Below are 23787 nucleotides of genomic sequence, written 5' to 3' on the forward strand. Positions count from 1 at the left end.
GCCACCAGAAACGCCAAATCGGCGGTCGGCAGTCGGGACGGAGAGCGGAGGAACGCGCCAAGCGGGGAAGGGCGGCGATCCCGACTGGTAGAGAGCTGCGTTGGGTGGGTGGCTTTGGGGGGCGAGGAGGCAGGCAGATTCCGCCTCCAGGTAGCCGCGCGGAGCCCGGGGACCTCCGGCTGCATCTGAGTGCGCGGAGCGGAGGGCCAGGCTTGGCTTTCGCCCCCCGAGGGGGATCAACGCCGGTGGGAGGTCGAGGACGCGGGGGAGGGCCCTCCAACTTCAGCCCTGCCTCTCCTGGCCGGCCGGGCGCACCTTTTCCGCCTCCTCCTCCTCCTCCTCCTCCCGACGGTTGCCTGCAGCCCTGCCTGCCTCGGTGCCTTCTCTTCCGACACCGTTCCCACATTTCCTCCTAACTCCGCGGGGAAAGGTACGGTAAGCGCCTCGTTGCACCTATTCCTTACCTGCAGGTGATCTTATTCACCTGGATTTGCGTTTGCGGAATGGCTCCCCGGGGTTTCGACTGAGAACGGACGCCTCTCCTCCCTTGAGTAAGGCAAGAGGATCCCCACACCTGCTAACGGGCAGGAGTTTGTCGATGCATGTTAGTGCAGAGCAAAAATTTCAAAAGATGTAGCTGCAATTGACCGATATATGGAATATTTTTCTTCTTTGCCTTTAGGCAATAAATCCTTTTTGTATCAAACACTTTTGAGATCCTCAGTAGACAAAAAAACCCCAGCTCTCTTCTCTGGATTGCTGGTGGAGAGAAACACACACAAATATCCAGGGGCCTTGCTCTTCAAGATTCAACTGAAGGTGCTAGGTTAGAAGAGAAACTCACTGGTTTTAGGAGAAAACTATTCCAGTTATGTATTTTAGCAAAATAGCTATTTTAAGTATACGATCTCCTGCTTGATCAGGGGGTTGGATAGGAGCTCCTTTCCAACTCTGTTATTCGGTATTCTGTATTTGCTTCTCAGGAAGAGATAAATATGGCTTGAAACTATGTGTGTGTATTTGTCAACTCTCCCTAAACAGTGCTGCTTCTAAGGGTTGAGCTCCTTTAAACCCTCTAATCTAGAGTTATGTCTTTTCTACATATTTGCTGATTTAGCTCTTAATGTTGGGAACAGACGTTCAAACCTGGGGAACAGACAGGCAAGAGGATCCCCACACCTGCTAACCCTCTTATGGGGCTTACTTCTCCCCCCCCTTTTTTTTTGCAACATTGATTGACTGGTGGATGCCGCTGTGTCCTTCCTCTTTCCACAGCTGGGCAGATGGGAGGATTTCTGGTGTGCCGTCTTTGACATGTTCGGTTTAAGTGTGTGTCTTTATTATTGCAACGTGTTAGTAATCCAGAGAGCAGTTGCGTATAAATAAATGAGGAGGGAGCTGTCCTTTGTTAGCTGCATGTATTCCCAAGCCAGGATGGATTTATAAATCTTATTAACAAATCATTGTTTAAAGAGGGTTATAAAAGTATAATTTAAGTGGGTGGGATGTGTAAAATATTCTTAGCCTGAGTGAATATGGTAAGGGCAAATATCAGACCTAAATATGGCATAAATCGTTCTGGGAAAAAAAAGGCTTTTTGAACAACATTCGATCACAAAATGTCCTAAAGACATTTTAAGAGCCAGTTTGGGCTCGTGGTTAAGGCGCCAGGCTAAAAATAAGGCTGGACTGTGAGTTCTAGTTCCGCCTTAGCCATGAAAGAGCTGAGGTGGGGCAGTTGTTAGAGTGCAGTACTGCAGGCCACTTCAGCTGACTGTTATCTGCAGTTCGACGGTTCAAATCTCACCGGCTCAAGGTTGACTCAGCCTTCCATCCTTCCGAGATGGGTAAAATGAGGACCCGGATTGTTGGGGGCGATATGCTGACTCTGTAACCCACTTAGAGAGGGCTGAAAACCCTATGAAGAGGTATATAAGTCTAACTGCTATTGCTATTGCTAATCTCACCGGCTCAGGGTTGACTCAGCCTTCCATCCTTCCGAGGTGGGTGAAATGAGGACCCGGATTATTGGGGGCAATATGCTGACTCTGTAAACCGCTTAGAGAGGGCTGAAAGCCCTATGAAGCGGTATATAAGTCGAACTGCTATTGCTATTGCTATGAAAGCCAATCAATCTTTCTCAGCCCAGCCCACCTCATAGGGTTATTGTGAGGAAAATAGAAGGAAGGAGTACTAGCTACGTTCACTGCCTTATTTGTTAAAATAATCAAAGCGGGATACAATTAAATAAAGATGAGATGAACATTTTCAGATATTGGAGCGTGTGTGTGTGTGTGTTAATCATTATGTTTCTATGAAATAGACTGTTCTTTCCCCATCTAGGTTTAAACTCCGCAACGTCAATTTAACATTGTTATTGCGAAGATAAAATGTGCGGATTTGAAAAGAACTGGGGACTTAAGGATGTATTACAATAAATAAAATTAATACTTGTAAATGTATTTGAATGTATAGAAGTCAGTGTAAGTTTTGGGGATTTTGGAGATTGGCGCATACAAAGTATGCAGTAAGAGCTTTAATGTGCAAGTCCTTCTCCCTTTCTTCATCTTTGGCTGAGCAATCCTGCCTGCGAGACAATGTTTGACCGGGTTCTTTAATGTGTAAAAAGTCTGTGCCTTCCCCACAATTGCAATAACCCTGCGCATGTATAGCTGAGTTTTTGCCTGATCTCAACTGTAACCTCTGGGCAGGTTTTAAGTTTACAGTGGCTCCTTCTTTCTAGAAGCAAATCGGAGTGTGAATGAATGGACAGTTGTGGTCTGAATACAGAAGCTAGAAGCAAATTCTGGGAAAGGACTACCTCACTAGTCAGTTGGAAGATGATTCAACTTAGTAAAACGACAGAGAGTGTGTGGAAACTTCACCAAGTCACTGCAATGCCTTGATTTAACTCCGGAGGAACTGAGTTTATTGCAAAGCTGGGAAGTGTTATTTTCTTCTGTTCCCATCGATTAATCAGATGAGAGGAATTATTCATGCCAAGCTTTGAAAATGCCCTAGTAACCTTTGATGGACCCTTAACTATGTGCTGGATATATATGTCGTGATTTATCATTTTATGAACATTTTATGCCTGTGGACATTCTGCCCCTTTCTCAAACTGATTAAAACTAGATTAAAAACAGATCATGCCGGATAAAACTTGTTGCGTGCGTTGACAAAATGACTAAATTAGTGGACTAGTGGAAAGGCTGTGATATTTTGACTTCAGTAGGAAATTGGACAAAGTGCAGGTAGTCCTTGAATTATGACTTGAGCCCAAATTTCTGTTGCTAAATGAGACATTTGTTAAGTGAATTTTGCCCCATTTTATGACCTTTTATGCCACTTTTTTAAAAAAACGAATCATTGCAGTTGTTAATAATATGGTTATTAAGTGAATGTGGTTTCCACATTGGCTCTGCTTGCTAGATGGTCCAGAAAGTGATTGCATAACCCCGGGACACTGCAACCGTCATAAGTATGAGTCAGTTGCCAAAAGTCCTTACTTTGATCACATGGCCGTAGGGATCCCACAGCAGTTGCATATGTGAAAAACAGCCATAAGTCGCTTTTTTTCAGTGCTGTTGTAACTTTGATTACTAAATGAATTGTTGTAAGTCAAGGACTATTTGTAGACCACGGTCTACTTCTTGGTAAAATAGAAAAATGTGAAATAGGCAGTATCACCATCAGATGGATTTGTAAGAGGCTGACAAATCATACTCAATGTGTAGTCCTCAACAGAACAACATCCACATGGAGGAAAGTAAGTAGTGGGGGTACCCCAAGGTTCAGTTTTAGGCCCAGTACCTTTAGTCCTTGACCTACAACCATGATTGAGCCCAGAATTGATGTTGCTAAGTGAGACAGATATTAAATGAACTTTGTCCCATTTTATGACCTTTCCTGCCACAGTTGTGGCAGGTGTTAAGTGCGGTTGTTAAGTTAGTTGCTAAGAAATCTGGTTTCCCCATTGACTTTGCTTGACTTTGCTTTATATATATATAAAAAAGCCAAATCCACTCACTCATCACAAAATCTCCAGAACTGTAAAGCCTCCAAACTTGAAATTTGGCATGTATGTTCCTCTTGGCTTCTAGGTGCTTGCTAAGAAAGGATTTTTCGAAATGACCATCAGATCATTAGTATTTCTTATTAACACACTCTGAAACTAAGGAGTTCTACTCCCTCTCCCCACCTGAAAAGAACTCTGTTCCAACTGTCAGTTGCCTTATATTAACAAGCTCTGATGCTAAGGAGTTAGACATTCTACTTCCCCTCCCCACCTGAAAAGAACTCTGTTCCAACTGCCAGTTGCCTCACATTCCATTACCTCAGTTCAAACTGGCAGACATTCCACTCCTTCACTCAGGAGCGGTCTGGGGTTCCTTACAGTACTAAACGTTGGTGCCTCACCAAAATGTCAAAGCCTTCCACCTATGGACCTGCTTCTGGACTCAAGGTGGAAGGAGCGATATTCCCTTATGCGTTTCAATCACCGACCACCACTGAGCCAACAGATTGTGAACAGAATTTCTCCTGCATAGCCCGATTACATAGTTTCGTTGCGAAGCACGGGTATCCAGCTAGTATCTTCATAAATGACCTAGATGAGGGAACAGAAAGGGAACTAATCAAATGAAAGTGACATGATACTCAACTAGGGGTGACATGATAGCAGTCTTCCAATGTTTTAGGGGCTGTCACAGAGAAGAGTAGGTCAACTTATTCTCCAAAGCACGACAAGAAGTAACAGATGGAAGCTTAACAAATAGAGATCCAACCTAGAATTAAGGAGAAATTTTCTGAGAGTTAAAACAATCAGCGGGACAGCTTACCTGCAGAATTTGTGGGTGCTTCATCACTGGATGCTTTCAAGAAGAGATTGGAAAGCCATTTGTCTAGAATGTTATAGGAGGTTGGACCTCCAAGGTCCCTTCCACCTCTGTTATTCTGTATTCTGTAAATTTGGGCTGTAAGAATGAATGGGGACAAAAATTGGGAAAGATCAAGTAAGGAAGAATATACATTACATTCAGCTATGCTCAAATTCAGTTATAAAGTCCCAATTTATTTCTGCTTTAGATTTCTATCCTGACTTTTTTTTTTTAGGGACGCAAGATTTATTTATTTATTATTTATTAAATATATTTATATGCCGCCCAATCCCGAAGGACTCCGGGCGGCTTCAAAAAATGTAAGAAAAACACAAAAGATAAAAGAAAACAGTTTAAAAATAGCAAACACCCTCATACATTCATTCTAATCGAGGCCGGATCTCAACAGTGAGGTCAACAGCCCCAGGCCTGCCGGAACAGCCAGGTTTTAACAGCTTTCCTGAAGGCCATGAGAGTGGGTAAGGTCCGGATCTCTGGGGGTAGCAGATTCCAGAGAGTCGGAGCAGCCACAGAGAAGGCTCTCCTCCAGGGGCCCGCCAGCCGACACTGTCTGGCTGACGGCATCTGAAGGAGGCCCAATCTGTGGGATCTTACTGGCCGCTGGGAGGTATGTGGCAGTAGGTGGTCTCGAAGGTACTCTGGCCCTAAGCCATGTAGGGCTTTAAAGGTGATAACCAACACCTTGAATTGAGTCCGGAGACCAATTGGTAGCCAGTGCAGCTCGCAGAGGACAGGTGTAACGTGGGTGTACCTCAGCACAACCAATATTGCTCGCGGGGCCGCATTCTGAACTAACTGCAGTCTCCGAACGCTTTCTAAGGGTAGCCCCATGTAGAGCGTGTTACAGTAATCCAGCCAAGGTGGATTCCATGGGTGCTTCCATGGTGGTCTCCATTTTATCTCTCTAACCATATCTCTGTGGGGCAGAATGGGCTGAAAGAGTTCAATTGTCCCAAAGCTATCGAGTGGATTTCTGTGGTTGAGAATGGACTTTAACCCGAATGTGTTCAGGGGGAAGATTAAAATCTTCACAGGAAAGACATACTTGAGAAGAAGGCGTTTGGAAGAAGAAAGAGCGATGGCATCAGTTCGATGTTTTGTGGAGCAGCTCCAAATTTGAGGAGCACCGAGAGAGGAACAGCCAAGTCTTTCATGAAGCGGGCAGGAGTTTGTTGATGTATGTTGGTGCAGAGCAAAAATTTCAAAAGATATAGCTGCAATTGACCGATATATGGAATATTTTTCTTCTTTTCCTTTAGGCAATAAATCCTTTCTGTATCAAACACTTTTGAGATTGAGGGAGTCAAATCCTCAGTAGACAAAAAAAAAACCCCAGCTCTCTTCTCTGGATTGCTGGTGGAGAGAAACACACACAAATATCCAGGGGCCTTACTCTTCAAGATTCAACTGAAGGTGCTAGGTTAGAAGAGAAACTCACTGGTTTTAGGAGAAAACTATTCCAGTTATATATTTTAGCAAAATAGCTATTTTAAGTATACGATCTCCTGCTTGATCAGGGGGTTGGATAGAAGGTCCTTTCCAACTCTGTTATTCGGTATTCTGTATTTGCTTCTCAGGAAGAGATAAATATGGCTTGAAACTATGTATTTGTCAACTCTCCCTAAATAGTGCTGCTTCTAAGGGTTGAGCTCCTTTAAACCCTCTAATCTAGAGTTATGTCTTTTCTACATATTTGCTGATTTTGCTCTTAATGTTGGGAACAATGTTCAAACCTGGGGAACAGAGTCACATAAAGCATTTCCTTTCTATTGTGTAGCTCATCTGTTTCTCTCTCTTAGTTCCGGCTGTGGAGCTGTTAGAGTAAACTATCGAATAGCTTGGGACAAACATAATTAGTTCTGCATCAGTGAGGTACATCCCTTATGTGTGAGTTTGGAATTATAAAATGGATTTGTTAAAAGTTATACCTACTTGTCAGTGATAAATCCCGTGTAATCTCTCTTCTGGATGGGAACAGGTTTTAGGAAGATTGAAAGCATTAATGGTATTAATGTTTTCTCCTACTTTTGTTGAACAAAACAAGTCAATTTGGGGGGTGGGGGAGAGAAGCAATGTTGAAAGAAATGTCCTTCTGGGTTCAGCTCCAAGTGGGGAAAAGACACTGGAGACACGGAGGCTGCTTGGAAAGATGGTTTATTGTTGGACAGGACCACATGGCTTGAGCCCTGAACAGAAAAGGTGATCACATGCTTCAATGTTGGTGCAGAAGAAGAGAAGGGCTGAGGGAGGGGCTTGCTAGGCTTTTTATAACCTGTTCAATCCCACCTCTCTGTTTCCTGTTCCTGTGTAAGAAATGTATTCTGATTGGTTGTCAGACTCCCATGGTGCCATGCAGGGGGCTACTCTCTAGGCTGTTTTGAATCCATAGATGAGTTCTCAGATGCCATGTGGAGAGTTGAGTAATATCCCTTCCCCCTACAGCTGCAGTGGGGGAAGTCTTTATTATGTAAAGTGACTAGCCTGGCCTTCCCAATGGCCTATTGACAAAGTGTGGATGGGCAGGAAGCTATAGGCAACTATTCTGTCTTTTAAAGCATGTTTCTTTCTTTTCACATTCAGAAAAATATTCTGCCTTTTCAATATTTCCTAGGATATTTCATTTTCCTGGGAGAGGGCTGGGTGATAACTTCCCACAGCAATCAAAATGAAACTCAATCCAGCATTTTCTCAGACAAGTTGAGTTCAGATTGGCCGGCCCACTTTTGCAGAACAGATTAAAAAGGAAGGGCCTAATCCACAACCTTTTTCACGAATTGACCTTGCAGCCAAATCATTAACTCTTCCTAGATTGTCTCTAATGCAAGCTTTCTGCTTCTTTTTTTCTTAGTTTTCTTTCTTCCTCTCTGAGTGTATCAATTGGTGTATCTTTTAAGGGCCTTTTTTAAATCATGCTTAAGATTTCCTGGAGTTTGGAAAATTCAGAAAATCCTGCTTTTTTCCCCCCTCCTGACTCATCACTTATTTGACTCTTTATTTCCTCCTCTGCTAAGTGTTATGGCCTGAATTTTGTCATAGCTTTTCCAGTTCTTTTCAAAAGGAACAATTTTCCACTGGTTGTTCAGAAGCACATGCTGGGTTAGAAGCTGGTACATAGTCCCCCCCCCCCCATGCAAAATGGTAAATGTTCCTGAAATACAGTACTGGTATTTTTTCCCCCCTACAAGACAATAAACAGCATCTGCTGTTTGCCTTATTTTTAATATCTTACCCCTCCCCTGTTAGAAAGTAGCCTACTTTCTGAATTCAATTTACGTTCTCTAAGCAAATACTTAGATTTAATTGTTGGGATTCTGTGGGCTTTTGGATTTGCTGGGAGAGATACAGTATGTCCTTATATCCTCTGGTATAAGTTATCTGGCATAAGGTGTAAGTAATATTTTTCAGCTTTTTCATTTGCTGTTTTTGAAATGGATGCTTCTTCTTTATGTGCACATCTAAGCCTGAAGCAAATTGAAGATGAAATCTCATTTAGCCTTGAATGTTGGTGAAAATAGCAAGCTAGAATGTTCTGTCAACCAGATATATTTGGAAAACTCTAAAAAAAAAAAAATCCTTTATATTGCTTTGATGGCTTAGCTTTTGATAGAGCCACTGTATTATTTTTTTTAGAAGAGCACTGAAAAATTGTCTCCCAAGATGGGAGGCAATTTTACTGAAAAATCTTGACTGGCTTGTTTGGAAAGGAGAATTTGTAGCATGATAGTATTTCTGTGCTCTACGTGGGGCAGCCCTTGAAGAGCATTCGGAGACTTCAACTCGTCCAGAATGCAGCCGCGCGAGCGATTGTGGGTGCACCTCGGTTCACCCACATAACACCTATCCTCCGCGAGCTGCACTGGTTACCGATTGGTCTCCGGATACGCTTCAAGGCGCTAGTCGTCACTTATAAAGCCCTTCATGGTATTGGACCTGGGTACTTGAGAGACCGCCTGCTGCCAATTACCTCCAATAGACCGATTAGATCCCACAGATTAGGCCTCCTCCGAATTCCATCCGCCGGCCAATGCCGACTGCCGACTACCCGGAGGAGAGCCTTCTCTGTGGCTGCTCCGACCCTCTGGAACGAGCTCCCCGTGGAGATTCGGACCCTCACCACCCTCCAGGCCTTCCGCAAAGCCCTTAAAACCTGGCTGTTCCGACAGGCCTGGGGCTAATGAGTTTTTGCCCCCCCCCCTCGAATGGTATGGTTGTTGTGTGTTTTTAAACTGTGGTATTGTTTTGTTCGTCTTTTTTATTCCTTATTTGTACACACCCCGCCCCTGACTTGGGTTGTGAGCCGCCCTGAGTCCCCTTCGGGGAAAAGGGCGGCATAGAAATATAATAAATTCAATTCAAATTCAATTCTTCATGTACATACAAAGTGCAATTTGGAAACTAAATAGCTTTATTTTCCATCTCTCCCCCCCCCACTATTAATAGTTAATTTTGTCCTAGGTGGCACTATTAACTTGTTCCTGCAGGGCACGCTCTATAATGATGCTCAAACAGCATGGTGGCAATCCACTTCTATAAACTCCAGTGAATGCTGGAAGCACAATTGAGCACATGACTTAATGATCTATATTAATGATCTATAAGTTGCATTGCCACTTTCCCTGTTGCATCAAGATGATTTAGGAAGGTCTATATAACTTGCATATGCCAGCAGCTTGTATACCATACAAGATAAGTGGCATTCTGCTCACTTTCAGAGGAGCAAGTAGTGTCAAATGTTCCCTTTTAAGAAGGAACAATAAAAACAATCAGAGGCCAAGCATTATGTCATATTTGTCCACAACTAGTCATTTTACATTCTTATTAAATCCTTGAGTGACTCACTGTGAACCTGGGAAGAGCAGAAGCACGTCTTCATGTTAAATTGTGGCATAAGAACAATAATGTGCGGAAAATTCCCTAATGATGGCCTTTTCTTGGTAGGTTATTTGCAGTACAGGTAGCAACGAAGCTACAATAATTTATTTACTGGTTAGAATCTTTGAATGGTGTATTAACATTCTCTTAATTTCCCCCCTCCAGAATTGATCAAGCAATGTGATTGTTATCTGAGTTACGATTTAGAGCTATCTCTTTGTAGTATTAAGGATATAATTATACATAGAACAACTGCATAATATATGGAACATCCATAGAATATGCAAATATATGCAGAATTTTTCAGGACCCGGAAAGCAGGCCACACCTACAGAAGAGGTTCCAAAATTTTTTGAAACCCACCACTCTCTCTCTCTCTCTCTCACACACACACAGACTCACACAGAGAGAGAAAGAGAAAGAAAGTAAGAAATAAAGAAAGAAAAAAAGAAAAAAAGAAAGAAAAAGAGAGAGATGAAAGAAAAAAAGGAAAAAGGGACAGAGGGACAAAAAGAAGGAGAGAGAGAGAGAGAGAAAGAAAGAAAGAAGAAAGAAAGAAAGAAAACACATGGCCAGCAAGCCACTCCCACCAGGTCACATGGCTGGCAAGCCACTCCCACAAAGGAGGCCACACCCACAGAGTAGGTTCGAAAAAATTTTGAAACCCACCACTGCCTCCCCCCAACGTTCCTCATACAGTAGAACCTCTGGTCACCTCTGACCACGATCAAAGTTAGGGAACAAATTATGGTTGTGGCTAGAGCTTCTACTATACTTTTCAGGGCCTTCCACTGAAAATCCTGGGACTGATAATCTTTAGGTATCTGCGCAGCACAGATTGGGGAAAGCATGCGCCACGTGCTTCCTGGCTTTGTAAAATGGATCCTCCCTCTAAAAGTATTCGAAATGCCTCATTTATATTTGCAGGATTTATAGTTTTTCTTTCCTGAGGCGGATATTCCTTCTGCTGTTTTTTTTACTTTGATAATAATCTCTTGGGGTTGAGGAGGCTGGGTGTGACGCTTCAAGGCCATGTAGTGAATGTCATGACTGTGCAGAAATTTAAGCCCTGTTTCTTCAACCAGTACACCATGATGGCTTCAACTGAGTCAAACTCAGCTGCATGAGCAGCTGTTTCTAGGGATCAGTTCTGTTTGTGTCATCTGACTGCTTAATCATGCTTTGCCTGTCCAAGGAAAATCGGGGTATAAGCAATAGCAGTTAGACTTATATACCGCTTCATAGGGCTTTCAGCCCTCTCTAAGCGGTTTACAGAGTCAGCATATCGCCCCCAACAACAATCCGGGTCCTCATTTCACCCACCTCGGAAGGATGGAAGGCTGAGTCAACCTTGAGCTGGTGAGATTAGAACCGCTGAACTGCAGATAACAGTCAGCTGAAGTGGCCTGCAGTACTGCACCCTAATGGATGGATGGATGGATGGATGGATGGATAGATAGAGATAGATAGATAGATAGATAGATAGATAGACAGACAGACAAGAGACAGACAGACAGACGTATATAGATAGATAGATAGATAGATAGATAGATAGATAGATAGATAGATAGATAGATAGATAGATAGATGATAGATAGATAGCAATAGCAATAGCAATAGCAATAGCAGTTAGACTTATATACCAACAATCCGGGTCCTCATTTCACCCACCTCGGAAGGATGGAAGGCTGAGTCAACCTTGAGCCTGGTGGGATTTGAACAGCCGAACTGCAGTCAGCTGAAGTAGCCTGCAGTGCTGCATTTAACCACTGCGCCACCTCGGCTCTTGTGATGTTTATAAGCTCTCCTGATTTTTCTAGGAGATTTAATTCTTGAAGAACATGGAATTGGCCAATGAGAGACTAAGAAAGGAGCTGGAGGAGGAGTTGAAACTTGGTACTGAACAGTTGTGCAGCCACGCGTGGTACCATGGTTCCCTGCCACGGAAGGTAAGGCGGCAAAAATCTGTTCCTTGGTTAGCTACTGTAGTTGTCGCCCGGAGTCCTTCGGGATTGGGCGGCCTATAAATTCATTCAATTCAATTCAATTGTCCCGCAGTCAGTGAAAAACAGTATAGCAGCAAAACATAATTATAGAGGCAAATTGAGACAAATCAACCCTTTCAAAAGAAGAAGCCACATTATCAGCTTTGGAGCATGGAAAGAAAAAAAAAGAAAGCTAAGGACTTACATAAATATCCTTTTTATACTGTGGCTCCTGGATTTATTGCATTTGTTTCAATTCTGTACTTAGAAATATCACTATTATTCCCATGGAAATTTCCATAAATTTATTTTTTGCCTTTTATCAGTTTAGCCATAAATAATTTCATCACATTTTAGTGTAATTTAACCTTGCTGAAGGCTTATTGCTTAGCCATTTTTTACCCATTTCCAAAGCAAATATTTATTTCCAAGATTGCTCTGAATTTTCTCTGTATAAAAAGTAGTCTTAATGGTTTCTTGCTTTATTGACTATCTCTTTTTTCTCTTTATGAATGTTATATAATATCTTTTTGTCAACCTTATTTTTTACAACATTCTTTTATATGTTTTTTTTCCCAATCACTGCCTTTTTCCACTTCATCATTCCATCAAGCATCTTTGATGGGAGTGGGGAAGACAAATTTCAGTAATCTGAAATCCATGTAGTCTTGTAAATTGCAGAATTCTGCTAGAAGTGTCTGATTGAGTGATAGTGATGTAAATAATATCATAGTAATGATAGTACTTGTAGTGCCTTTGCTACACAATGAGGAACTGTTTTTAGTAAGATTGACATAACAATCTTGTTATCTGACTTTGGGCAAATTTGTTTTTAGGGAATGGCCGTTAAGAAGCTAATTTTCCCGTCCTTCATAGGACGGGTAGTTTTCAGAATGAAGTATCCAGGTAGAATTATTCTAAAGAAGGAATGAAGATTAGGCAGTTGTGATAGATATAGTTTTTTCCCCATGGCTACTAACACAATCAAATCTTTACTGTAGTCATAGACCAACATTTTGTACCCATGTGATATCGTTTGTTCTCACAGTTTAGTTTTCTCAGCAGTTATAGTTAACATTTAACCATAAAGAATTAACATACATCTCTTTCTATACGGAGGGGAAGAGGAGAAACGCTTGAGGGAAAACAGCATTTGGATTAAGGATAGATGTGTAGGATAAAAGGAAGGAAAGGATTAGATTTGATTCGTGACCCGACAAATGCGTGCACGACAACAACGCGCCGACAAAATCGCGGCGAGAAAACCGCGACCTCAAAATCGCGCCCACAACAGCGCGCCAACAAAAGCGCGATTAGGGTTAAGGTAAGGGTTAGGGTTAGGGTTAGGGTTAGGTTCAGGGTTAGGTTCAGGGTTAGGGTTAGGGTTAGGGTTAGGGTTAGGGTTAGGGTTAGGTTCAGGGTTAGGGTTAGGTTCAGGGTTAGGTTTAGGGTTAGGGTTAGGGTTAGGGTTAGGTTCAGGGTTAGGGTTAGGGTTAGGGTTAGGTTCAGGGTTAGGGTTAGGGTTAGGTTCAGGGTTAGGGTTAGGGTTAGGTTCAGGGTTAGGGTTAGGTTCAGGGTTAGGGTTAGGGTTAGGGTTAGGGTTAGGGTTAGGTTCAGGGTTAGGGTTAGGGTTAGGGTTAGGTTCAGGGTTAGGGTTAGGTTCAGGGTTAGGGTTAGGGTTAGGGTTAGGTTCAGGGTTAGGGTTAGGGTTAGGGTTAGGGTTAGGGTTAGGTTCAGGGTTAGGGTTAGGGTTAGGTTCAGGGTTAGGGTTAGGGTTAGGTTCAGGGTTAGGGTTAGGGTTAGGGTTAGGGTTAGGGTTAGGTTCAGGGTTAGGGTTAGGGTTAGGGTTAGGTTCAGGGTTAGGGTTAGGGTTAGGTTCAGGGTTAGGGTTAGGGTTAGGTTCAGGGTTAGGGTTAGGGTTAGGGTTAGGTTCAGGGTTAGGGTTAGGTTCAGGGTTAGGGTTAGGTTCAGGGGTAGGGTTAGGGTTAGGGTTAGGGTTAGGTTCAGGGTTAGGGTTAGGGTTAGGGTTAGGGTTAGGGTTAGGGTTAGGTTCAGGGTTAGGGTTAGGGTTAGGTTCAGGGTTAGGGTTAGGGTTAGGGTTAGGTTCAGGGTTAGGGTTAGGTTCAGGGTTAGGGTTAGGTTCAGGGGTAGGGTTAGGGTTAGGGTTAGGTTCAGGTTTAGGTTTAGGGTTAGGTTCAGGGTTAGGGTTCTTACGTTGTTTTCACGTTGTTTGTTGAAGGCGTGCTTTTGTCGGTGCGCTGTTGTCGTGCACGCATTTGTCGGTGAACCAATTTGATTAGGAGGAAAAAATTTTTTTCCAGTGTTCCTAGTGAAGGGGAAAACAATTGGAGTGGTTGCTTAGGAACAGTGTTTTCGTTAAGGGAAACATGCTATTTTTTTCCCCTTAAAGTGCATACAATTTGTTCTCTGCATCATTAGAGACCAAAACTATACTTTCCTGCATGTTAACTCAACTGTTCGTTTGGGTTCTTGTGTAACATATAATAGTAGGACTTCCTTATTTAGAATTTTCTGTCATAGTGCCAAACAAGAAAGCAAAACATGGGAAGATTTCCTGGTTTATCCAGGGACGATAGACGCAATCATGAAAACATCTGTCAGCTTCTACCCATGAAAGGGTTATATATATTTCATCAACACAACATAATACTTCTATATCAGTGTTTCTCAACCTTGGCAACTTGAAGATGTCCGGACTTCAACTCCCAGAATTCCCCAGCCAGCGAATGCTGGCTGGGGAATTCTGGGAGTTGAAGTCCAGACATCTTCAAGTTGCCAAGGTTGAGAAACACTGTTCGATATCAAGACTATCCCCCCTCATTGAAGCCTAGCCTCTTGTGTGCCCCATCACTACTAGGCTTAGTTATAAGGTTTTTTCTATCATAATATCATAACAACATCCTCCTGAATGAAATCAGGAGGAAACAGGGATTTCCTGGATTTTGGAACCTGAAAAACAATGAGAACAATCATTTCCAGATAAAACAAGTGTGAAGAATCACTATAATCTGAAGAACAGCCCTTAGGATGCTGAACATTCCCGCCTTAGAAAAACAGGTAGGTTTCCCAGGAAGCCAAGAACAGGAATGAGGTGTTGTCCAATACAATTCAGATCTTCCAAACACATAGGAGAGAATATTATTTTTCCAGGCTAGTTTTTTTTTTTTAAATTCCTGTAGAAGCTTAGTATCCTGGGGTTCACAACAACAATAATAATGAAGAAGCTAAAGTGTTCTGGAACTTTAGAATTCAAGCAGACCAGGACCTTCCACATAATACCCCAGATTTAACAATTGCCAATAAGAGAGACAAAAAGCTCTTGCATAAGAGTTTAGTTTAGTTTAGTTTAGTTTTGGTTTATTTGTATGCCGCCCTTCTCCAGGAGGGACTCAGGGCGGCGAACAACTCAAAGGGGAAAGGGAACATAAACAACAGTACACATAATTAAAATACACGAAAATCACACAGCCATACCAGTCGAGAGGGGAGGGGAACTCATCAACCCCAGGCCTGCCGGCACAGCCAGGTTTTGACGGCTTTCCGGAAGGCCTGGAGAGAGGTGAGGGTCCGGATCTCCGCGGGGAGTTCATTCCAAAGGGCCGGAGCTGCTACAGAGAAGGCCCTCCCCCGGGTAATAGCCAGGTGGCATTGGCTGGTAGACGGAACCCGGAGGAGGCCGACCCTGTGCGATCTAACGGGTCTTTGGGAGGTAATTGGCAGCAGGCGGTCTCTCAAGTACCCAGGTCCAATACCATGAAGGGCTTTATAAGTTACGACTAGCACTTTGAAGCGTATCCGGAGACCGATCGGTAGCCAGTGCAGCTCGCGGAGGATAGGTGTAACGTGGGTGTACCAAGGTGCACCCACAATCGCTCGCACGGCTGCATTCTGGACGAGTTGAAGTCTCCGAATACTCTTCAAAGGCTTCAAAGAGTTGCAGTACTTGGAGGCAGAAGAACAGAAGAGAAAGAATGGAGAAAATCACAACATACAAATACCTACAAATAGAGGCAGAATGACTTGGTTAGCTAGAATGGCAGAAAAAAACCCCAAAGATGGTACGGATACTACTTGGGAAACGATCCAGCAAATGGGCAAAATGCCAAATCCAGTCTAAACACCTGGCAGGCTGTGACCAACCATAAATAATAGGCGGTAATAGTAATAGGCACCTTGGATGCAATTCCAAAACATCTGGAGTATCGCTTGAATATCAATAGCATTGACAAAATCATCCTCTGTCAATTGCAAATGGCAGCTTTACTTGAACAGCTTACATTCTGGTGATGATGCTTTTTTAATATTTAACGGCAACATTTGCCCATCCAAGTCCCTGAGAAGTTTGCCTATCCAAGTCCTTGAGAAAAACTCAAATCAAAATGCCAAATCCCATCTAAACACCTGGTTGACTGTCAGCCATAATAGCACCAAACCTATCAAAGATTCCTTCAAGGAACACTCTGAGTTTATATCCGCTTGGCTCAACTGAGGATTTCTCAAATTCAGGATAGGGCAGAGTTTGTCCACTTTTACTTGTACTGAAGAAAGCATCTTCATTAAACTAGCTGTTCTTATCATAGCAACAGAAGTTGCTCCTGACCTGGAAGCAGGGGTGGGTTTCAACCGGTTCGCGGCGGTCCCCGCGAACCGGTTGGTCGGCGAACCCGGAAGTAAGTAACTTCCAGGAACGGCGAAGGGCCCACCCGCCCGCCCGCGCTCCTTACCTGGTTTTGACGAGTTCTGCGCTTCCACGCATGCGCAGGATGCATACAGCGCCTGCGCGATCCTCCAGGAGCAGCTGGAGCATCGCACAGACGCTAGTACGCATGCGTGCACCGCGCGTGTGCACGAGGACGCCGCCGGCCCCGTTCCAACCGAACCGGTTGGAACGGGGCGAGAAACCCACCCCTGCCTGGAAGGGAGAATAAAATACCTGTTAGAAGTTCTGTGATGGGTCAGGGCAATGCTCACTGGTTCTCTGTAACCTTTAAGTGGCTCCTTGTCTTGTTCGTGTATTTTAACCATTCTGAGATTGTTGCAATACTCTGTTTTGTTGGACCTCTCCTTAAACAAAGACAGACCTTCCTCCTCTGCCTCTCTGTCTCTCTGTCTCTCTCTCAGGAGGCGGAATCCATGCTGCAGAACGATGGGGAGTTCTTGATCCGCGATTCACGCTCTAGCCTGAGTGATTACGTCTTGTCATGCCACTGGGGAGGACAGGCCCTGCACTTCAAGATTATCCGCGTGGTGCTCCGCCCGCGAAAGGGCTATTCTCGCACCCTTTTCCAATTTGAAGAGGAGCAGTTTGACAACGTACCTGCCCTGGTACGCTTTTATGTGGGCAACCGGAAGGTCATCTCGGATATTTCGGGAGCTGTGGTGTCTCGACCAGTCAACAGGAGTGTACCACTTCGCTGTCTGAAGGAGCGTTTCAGTGACACTGGCCAGCCTCCTGGCTCACCGAAGGAGGAAGAAGCACCTCTTCGGCGGTTCAGCTTTCGTTCTGCCACTGCTGGAGAACAAATACGAGACGGAAACTTGCTCCGGTGGGGAACCTTGTTCCATGTTGAAACTGATGTTGATGTTTAATGAATTTATAGGCCGCCCAATCCCGAAGGACTCCGGGCAGCTTACAACAATACATTTTAAAATAGAAAAGTTAAAAACGCAGAAACATAGATTAAAAAAGAACGCCACAACATACACCCAGTCTAATCGGGGCTGGACCTCAGTCATGAGGTCAACAGCCCGGGGCCTGCTGGAATAACTGTTGGATGGGTTGTTGTTGGTGGTCCTTGTCACTGTGGCAGAGAATATGATATGGTACTCCTAAATTGTGCTTTTAAATAGGCGCACTTAGAAGTGGGTGGGTACACTTGAGGCACACTTTTAAGCAATTGTGGCCAATTCCCTGAATCTTGCTCATATTTCTGGTGCAGGATCTTTATCACAGTCTATGCCTCAAAATGTGGAAAGCCTTACCAGTGAGAGAATGTCTGGTGGTCTGATTATGGACCCGAATGTCAATGAGTTTTTCTGGAAGTTTTTTTTTTTTAATGAGAATTTTGAAAAACAAACTTTTACAAATATTTACTTGATCTCTAATTTGTTTGAGTAAATTATCCTCGACTTGCATAAAACCGACTTTTTTGATCTATTTTCCACCTGGCCTGTAACTGCCCGTACTGAAACCATGTTTGAATTACCTTTTCCTCTTTTAATACATCCAAGGGTCTTACCTTTTTAAGGTAAGAAGATGTCTGTAAGTAATTGCATCCTGTTTTTGTACCATGTTCATATTTTCTATTGCGTGTCTAGGAATTGCCCACATGGGGAGTTTTTCTGGAAGTTTTTCTGGAAGTTTGAGAAATGCAGTTTGTGGGGAAGAATGGATCACTTAGTTCTGTATTTTGTTTTTTCCCCCTCTCTCAGAACAAAAGATCGAAGTGGGAGTGACCCAAGTAGCCTAGATCAGCTGGGCCAGAGACCTTCATTACATGGTGCCCAATCAGACAGCAATCTATTGACTGGTGGGTATATAGAAGACTCCTTATGGGCAGGTTGGCAATGAAGTAACTTTGCTCTACACATGGTGAAAGGAATATTGTTCCTCTACTGCTTTTATCTGCAATGTAATACAATACGATACGATATGATACGATATCAATGCCAATACCATACCAATTTAACATATTTTCCCCAAGTCCCCTAAATGGAAGGAGAAATTCTTCAGATTTCTAGGATTAGGAAAAAGAGCCGAGGTGGCGCAGTGGTTCGAGTTCAGTACTGCAGGCCACTTCAGCTGACTGCTATCTGCAGTTCGACGGTTCAAATCTCACCGGCTCAAGGTTGACTCAGCCTTCCATCCTTCCGAGGAGGGTGAAATGAGGACCCAGATTGTTGGGGGCGATATGCTGACTCTGTAAACCGCTTAGAGAGGGCTGAAAGCCCTAGGAAGCGGTATATAAGTCTAACTGCTATTGCTACTGCTATTGCTATTATCCAACCCGTCCTTTATTTCCTCCGATATCAGTTAAATCATGCAGGAAAGCACTGGACTGAGCAACATAGTGAAAGAAAAGGTACAGAAGTTGGTATTGCTAAAACTGCTCTGTAGGATGTGGAAGGTAAAACATAGGATGTGATTCCTGAAAATATTTAATTGCCATTTAATGAAAAATTGGTTTCTAGTTGTAGACAAATGTTGAAAAACTGAGCCATTTGACTTAGGGCTTTGTGTAAAAGCATGAAAAAATAATAATAAAACATGTTGTGACATCACCTGTTCTTTCATGCATGCATCCTGACATCAGTCACAAGTGCATCATTTACAGGGTTTGCATTGTGGTGCCACAATCCATGTTTTGTCAGTTGCCCCCTCCAATACCTTTAAAGTGATGTATATTTTACAAGAGAACGTTTAATGTCTCCTGATGCTTGCAAGTGATGGCTACATTGTGATATCATGCCAAAATATATTATATTTTCCATATGAGGCTAATCAGTTTATAGACCATGGATTTTGCATTCGCTGACAAACTTGGCAAGAAACCAGAAATAATAGCTTGATGGTTTATCAATGGTCTCGAGCCTTGATGGTATATCAATGGTCTCCAACCTTGGCAACTTTAAGACCCGTGGACTTCAACTCCCAGAGTTCCTCAGCCAGCTCTGGCAACTTTAAGACCCGTGGACTTCAACTCCCAGAGTTCCTCAGCCAGCTGGCTGAGGAACTCTGGGAGTTGAAGTACACAAGTCTTAAAGTTGCCAAGGTTGGAGACCACTGGTTTATATGACATCAGAGCCCACAGAAGACCGTCAGGATATAATTAAAGCTATTGCTCTACCTTAGTTTATGTCAGGCCTTGTACGCCATGTGGTTTCCTTGGATGAGTGCTGAGGCTTAAGGCTCTGATAGGATCCATGGCCTCTCTGGGTAGCTTTTGTTGGTAACATTGGATGGCAGCAGCTGCTGGCTGTATCTGCTAGTCAGTTTTGACAATGGCTGCCTGCCTATGTTTTCAGTGACCAAGAGTCCAATTGAATAAATCTTGATGGTGGTATTGGGACCGATGTTGCAATACCATCATCTTGAATAAATGCCTTTCCTTGATTAGGGAATGGTGATCTAAACTTGGGGTAATCAAATGTTTTACAAGCGTTTTCATTATTAGGAGTTCAACTACCCTAATCAGTGATCAGTGTGGTTAATCAATTGATCCTTATTTTCAGATGAAAATCTCCTGCGCCATCTTCGTTTAGTTGATGAGACTGACTACACTTACATTTTAAAGATTAGCGGGTACACCTGAAATGTTGCGTATATTATATCTGGCACGATAACACTATAACATCTTGTTTTTAATACTGAAATTCCCAGCATCTGATTTCATAGGAATTCAATATGTTAAACATATTACTGCAATGCGCTCTACATGGGGCTGCCCCTGAAGAGTGTTCGGAGACTACAGTTGGTCCAGAATGCAGCCGCGCGAGCAATATCGGGTGTACCTAGACACCCATGTTACACCTATCCTCCGCGAGCTGCACTGGCTTCCCATCGGTCTCCGGACGCGCTTCAAAGTGCTGGTTATCACCTTTAAAGCCCTACATGGCCTAGGACCTGGATATCTGCGGGACTGACTCCTGCCACATACCTCCCAACAGCCGATAAGATCTCACAGGCTGGGCCTCCTCCGGGTGCCGTCGACTGGGCAATGCCGGCTGGCAACCCCTTGGGGAGGGCTTTCTCTGTAGCTGCTCCGGCCCTGTGGAACGATCTGCCCGCGGAGATCCGGACCCTTCCCACTCTCTCGGCCTTCCGAAAAGCCACTAAAACCTGGCTGTTCCGGCAGGCCTGGGGCTGTTGACCCCATAATGAGGTCCAGCCCCATCTAGGACTGAGTGTATGGTGTGCTGCTTTTAAATCTGTCTTTTCTCTTCCCTATATTTTAGTTTTTTATTTTATTCTTGTATTTGTAAGCCGCCCGGAATCCTACGGGATTGGGCGGCATATACATTTATTAAATTACAATTACAATTATATTCAGGCAGTTGTACATTTGTGGAAGGGAATATTTATGCGCCAGTCAAAAGGAATGATCAAATTCTAGCCCATCTTCACCCACACCATTCTTTCTTCTGCCCACAGGAAGCCCAGAAACATCACCTGGGGACCAGGACCGAACTCAACCCGCTCCTTTGTCTCCTGCCTTTCGCACAGGCAGTGACCCTGTCCTACGCCCAAGTGCCTCGGCATCTCATCTGCTGGAAGGTTTTGGACTGAGCGGTTCAGAAGGGCGTCTTCATTCCAAGGCTCCCCCAAAGCCTCTGAGGGTCCCTTCCATGCTGATGAGTGACTACTGTGAGCTGGTTCCGAAGGTCCCCCAGGAGCCCCGAAGCCACGTGGAGCGCCTGCAGACTGAAGAGAGATGGCGTGGCCGGGCTCACATTACAGAGACTGCCTTCGGGTTCCTGGACTCCGTTGAGGCTCCTTTCCCTTCTCCCCAGTCGGAGGAGACAGGCGTGGAACCAGGGTTTGAGCGCCCACTGCTAGAGACCCCTTCCTCCTTCCAGCCTCAGGACTTTAACTCATTGCTTTTGGCCCCTAACAACAAGCCCTTGGACCCCGGCACACTCAAGCACCTCAAGGACATTTTTGCTACTCATGATTGCCACACAACAGCCCTTCATATTTTAAAGACGGATTGCCAGGTGAGGTAGATTTGACGAACCGGTTCTACCGAATAGGTGCGAACTGGTAGGAACCCACCTCTGGAGCAGCCCGAATAAAAGGATAGTAAATTGGAAGTGAACCTGGAGGGCTTTTAGTCCAACCCACCATTCTAAATAATAATGTTGGTGCAACCAATCCTTAAGAGCTAAGATGAGATCTACTTTTAAAAAAATATCAATTGGCTGAGCAGAAAGTTTTTAATCCATAGTTTCACTTTAGCCCCTTCAGCACCTTTTATTTATTCGTAATTTGTGTTTAGTTCTTCCAGATTCAGTTAGAAAAGTAAATCTGATCTAAAACCGGGAAGCTCTCAGGAAAAGATTTGAAAAGAAGTCATCGGAGTACATTTAATTGAAAATTTTAATGGGGATGATGATGGGAACAGTATTGTAGCAGCAAAAACAAATTCCGTTTCTATTTAAAAAAAGAAAAAGGTTGCTTTTATTGTGTATCCTTGTTCCTTTTTTTTTGAGCATTGAAATAAGAATTGGGTTACAGACCTTTCCAGTTTGGAATAGTTAAAAGTAATTTCCTCAAATGTCGTCCCTCCTTCCGCAACTCCCCCCCCACCCCCGGGCAATCATCTGCCTGGTTCTGACATGTTGGAAAGAATATGATGGGGATTTGGGGATTTTTATCTCAGCTGACCCTCCGAGCCCTTTGGCTCTGCAGCTAAAATGACCTGCCGTAGAAAGTATAATTGATTTAGCCCACCAGAAAAATTCCCCTCGGGGGGGGGTGAAATGGAGATGATAGAAGAAACAACTGTTGGCTTAAATGCTAACCTCTTGTAAAATACATCATATTTCTTCTACAGGCGTTGAGGATCCTTGGAGTATCTAAAGAGCAGCAGAAGGCCATGGGGGTGAGCTCGGGCCTGGAGCTTATAACCCTTCCTCAAGGGCATCAGTTTCGAAAGGACTTGCTGGAAAGGTACCGACTAAAGTTCTGTGGTGGCTGGCAGGCGCCAGAGAAGGAAGTTGTGAAATGGTGTATACGTATCTGTGGGAGTTCTCCAGAATGTGCTTGTTTGTCTCTTGAGGATGTATTATAGGTGCCAGTTCACTACTACTAATGGAGTAAAGAGTAAGAGCCGAGGTGGCACAGTGGTTAGGGTGCAGTACTGCAGGCCAATTCAGCTGACTGCTATCTGCAGTTCAGCGGTTCAAATCTCACCGGCTCAAGGTAGACTCAGCCTTCCATCCTTCCGAGGTGGGTGAAATGAGGACCCAGACTGTGGGGACAATATGCTGACTCTATAAACCGCTTAGAGAGGGCTGAAAGCCCTATGAAGCGGTATATAAGTCTAACTGCTATTGCTATTACATCTATCTATCTATCTATCTATCTATCTATCTATCTATCTATCTATCTATCTATCATCTATCTATCTATCATCTATCTATCTATCTATCTATCTATCTATCTATCTATCTATCTATCTATCATCTATCTATCTATCATCTATCTATCTATCTATCTATCTATCTATCTATCTATCTATCTATCTATCTGGGTGAAATGAGGACTCAGACTGTGGGGGCGATATGCTGACTCTATAAACCGCTTAGAGAGGGCTGAAAGCCCTATGAAGCGGTATATAAGTCTAACTGCTATTGCTATTGCTAAAAGCCCTCAACGTATGACGACAATTGAGACCAGGATTTCCATTGCTAAGTCAATTGGTTCTCAAGTGAGTCATGCCTGATTTTACAACTTTTTTTGGTAGGCTATTAAGTGAATTAAGTTGTTAAGTGAATTATGGGATTGTTTCGAGTTTAATAGAATTTGTATGCCGCCCACTCCCATTGGGACTCTGGGTGTCTCACAAGCAAGATAAAAAAGACATTTGAAAAATTTAAGAAAAGATACAATTATTATAATAATACACCATCCATTCAGTCTAAGTGGGGCTGGATATTAATCAACAGCCCCAGGCCTGCCGGAACAGCCAGATCTTGGTCGCTTTCTGGAAGGCCGGGAGAGTGGGAAGGGTCCGGATCTCTACAGGTAGATTGTTCCACAGGGCCGGTGCCGCTACAGAGAAGGCCCTCCCTCCGTGGGCCGCCAGCCGGCATTGACCGATCGACGGCACTCGAAGGAGGCCCAACCTGTGCGATCTTATTGGTCGTTGGGAGGTGAATGGCAGGAGGCGGTTTCTCAGGTAGCCAGGTCCTAAACCATGTAGGGCTTTAAAAGTAACGACTAGCGATTGTTACGTGATTCCGCTTCCTGCATTGACTTTGCTTGTTAGAAGCTGGTTGGGAAGGTT

At 43.8% G+C, this 23787-nt stretch overlaps 1 protein-coding gene across 4 annotated transcripts in view; it reads left to right on the forward strand.

Annotated features, from left to right (window-relative positions):
• The window catches only part of SH2D3A (SH2 domain containing 3A), a 35211-nt gene continuing 11424 nt past the window's right edge, over positions 1-23787 (forward strand). Inside the window, exons 1-6 of one of the 4 annotated variants that reach the window (XM_032211925.1) lie at positions 1-87; positions 11594-11722; positions 16901-17325; positions 18212-18309; positions 20931-21493; positions 22333-22448. In XM_032211925.1, coding sequence (XP_032067816.1) covers positions 11615-11722; positions 16901-17325; positions 18212-18309; positions 20931-21493; positions 22333-22448 — 1310 coding nt within the window. In that variant the 5' untranslated portion in view covers positions 1-87; positions 11594-11614. Of the gene's footprint in view, positions 88-108; positions 431-474; positions 557-11593; positions 11723-16900; positions 17326-18211; positions 18310-20930; positions 21494-22332; positions 22449-23787 lie in introns of those variants that run through there. The other 3 variants (XM_032211922.1, XM_032211923.1, XM_032211924.1) reach the window with 3 other exon arrangements.

This window comes from Thamnophis elegans, chromosome 2, assembly GCF_009769535.1.
Source record: "Thamnophis elegans isolate rThaEle1 chromosome 2, rThaEle1.pri, whole genome shotgun sequence".
Taxonomy (NCBI): Eukaryota; Metazoa; Chordata; class Lepidosauria; order Squamata; family Colubridae; genus Thamnophis; species Thamnophis elegans.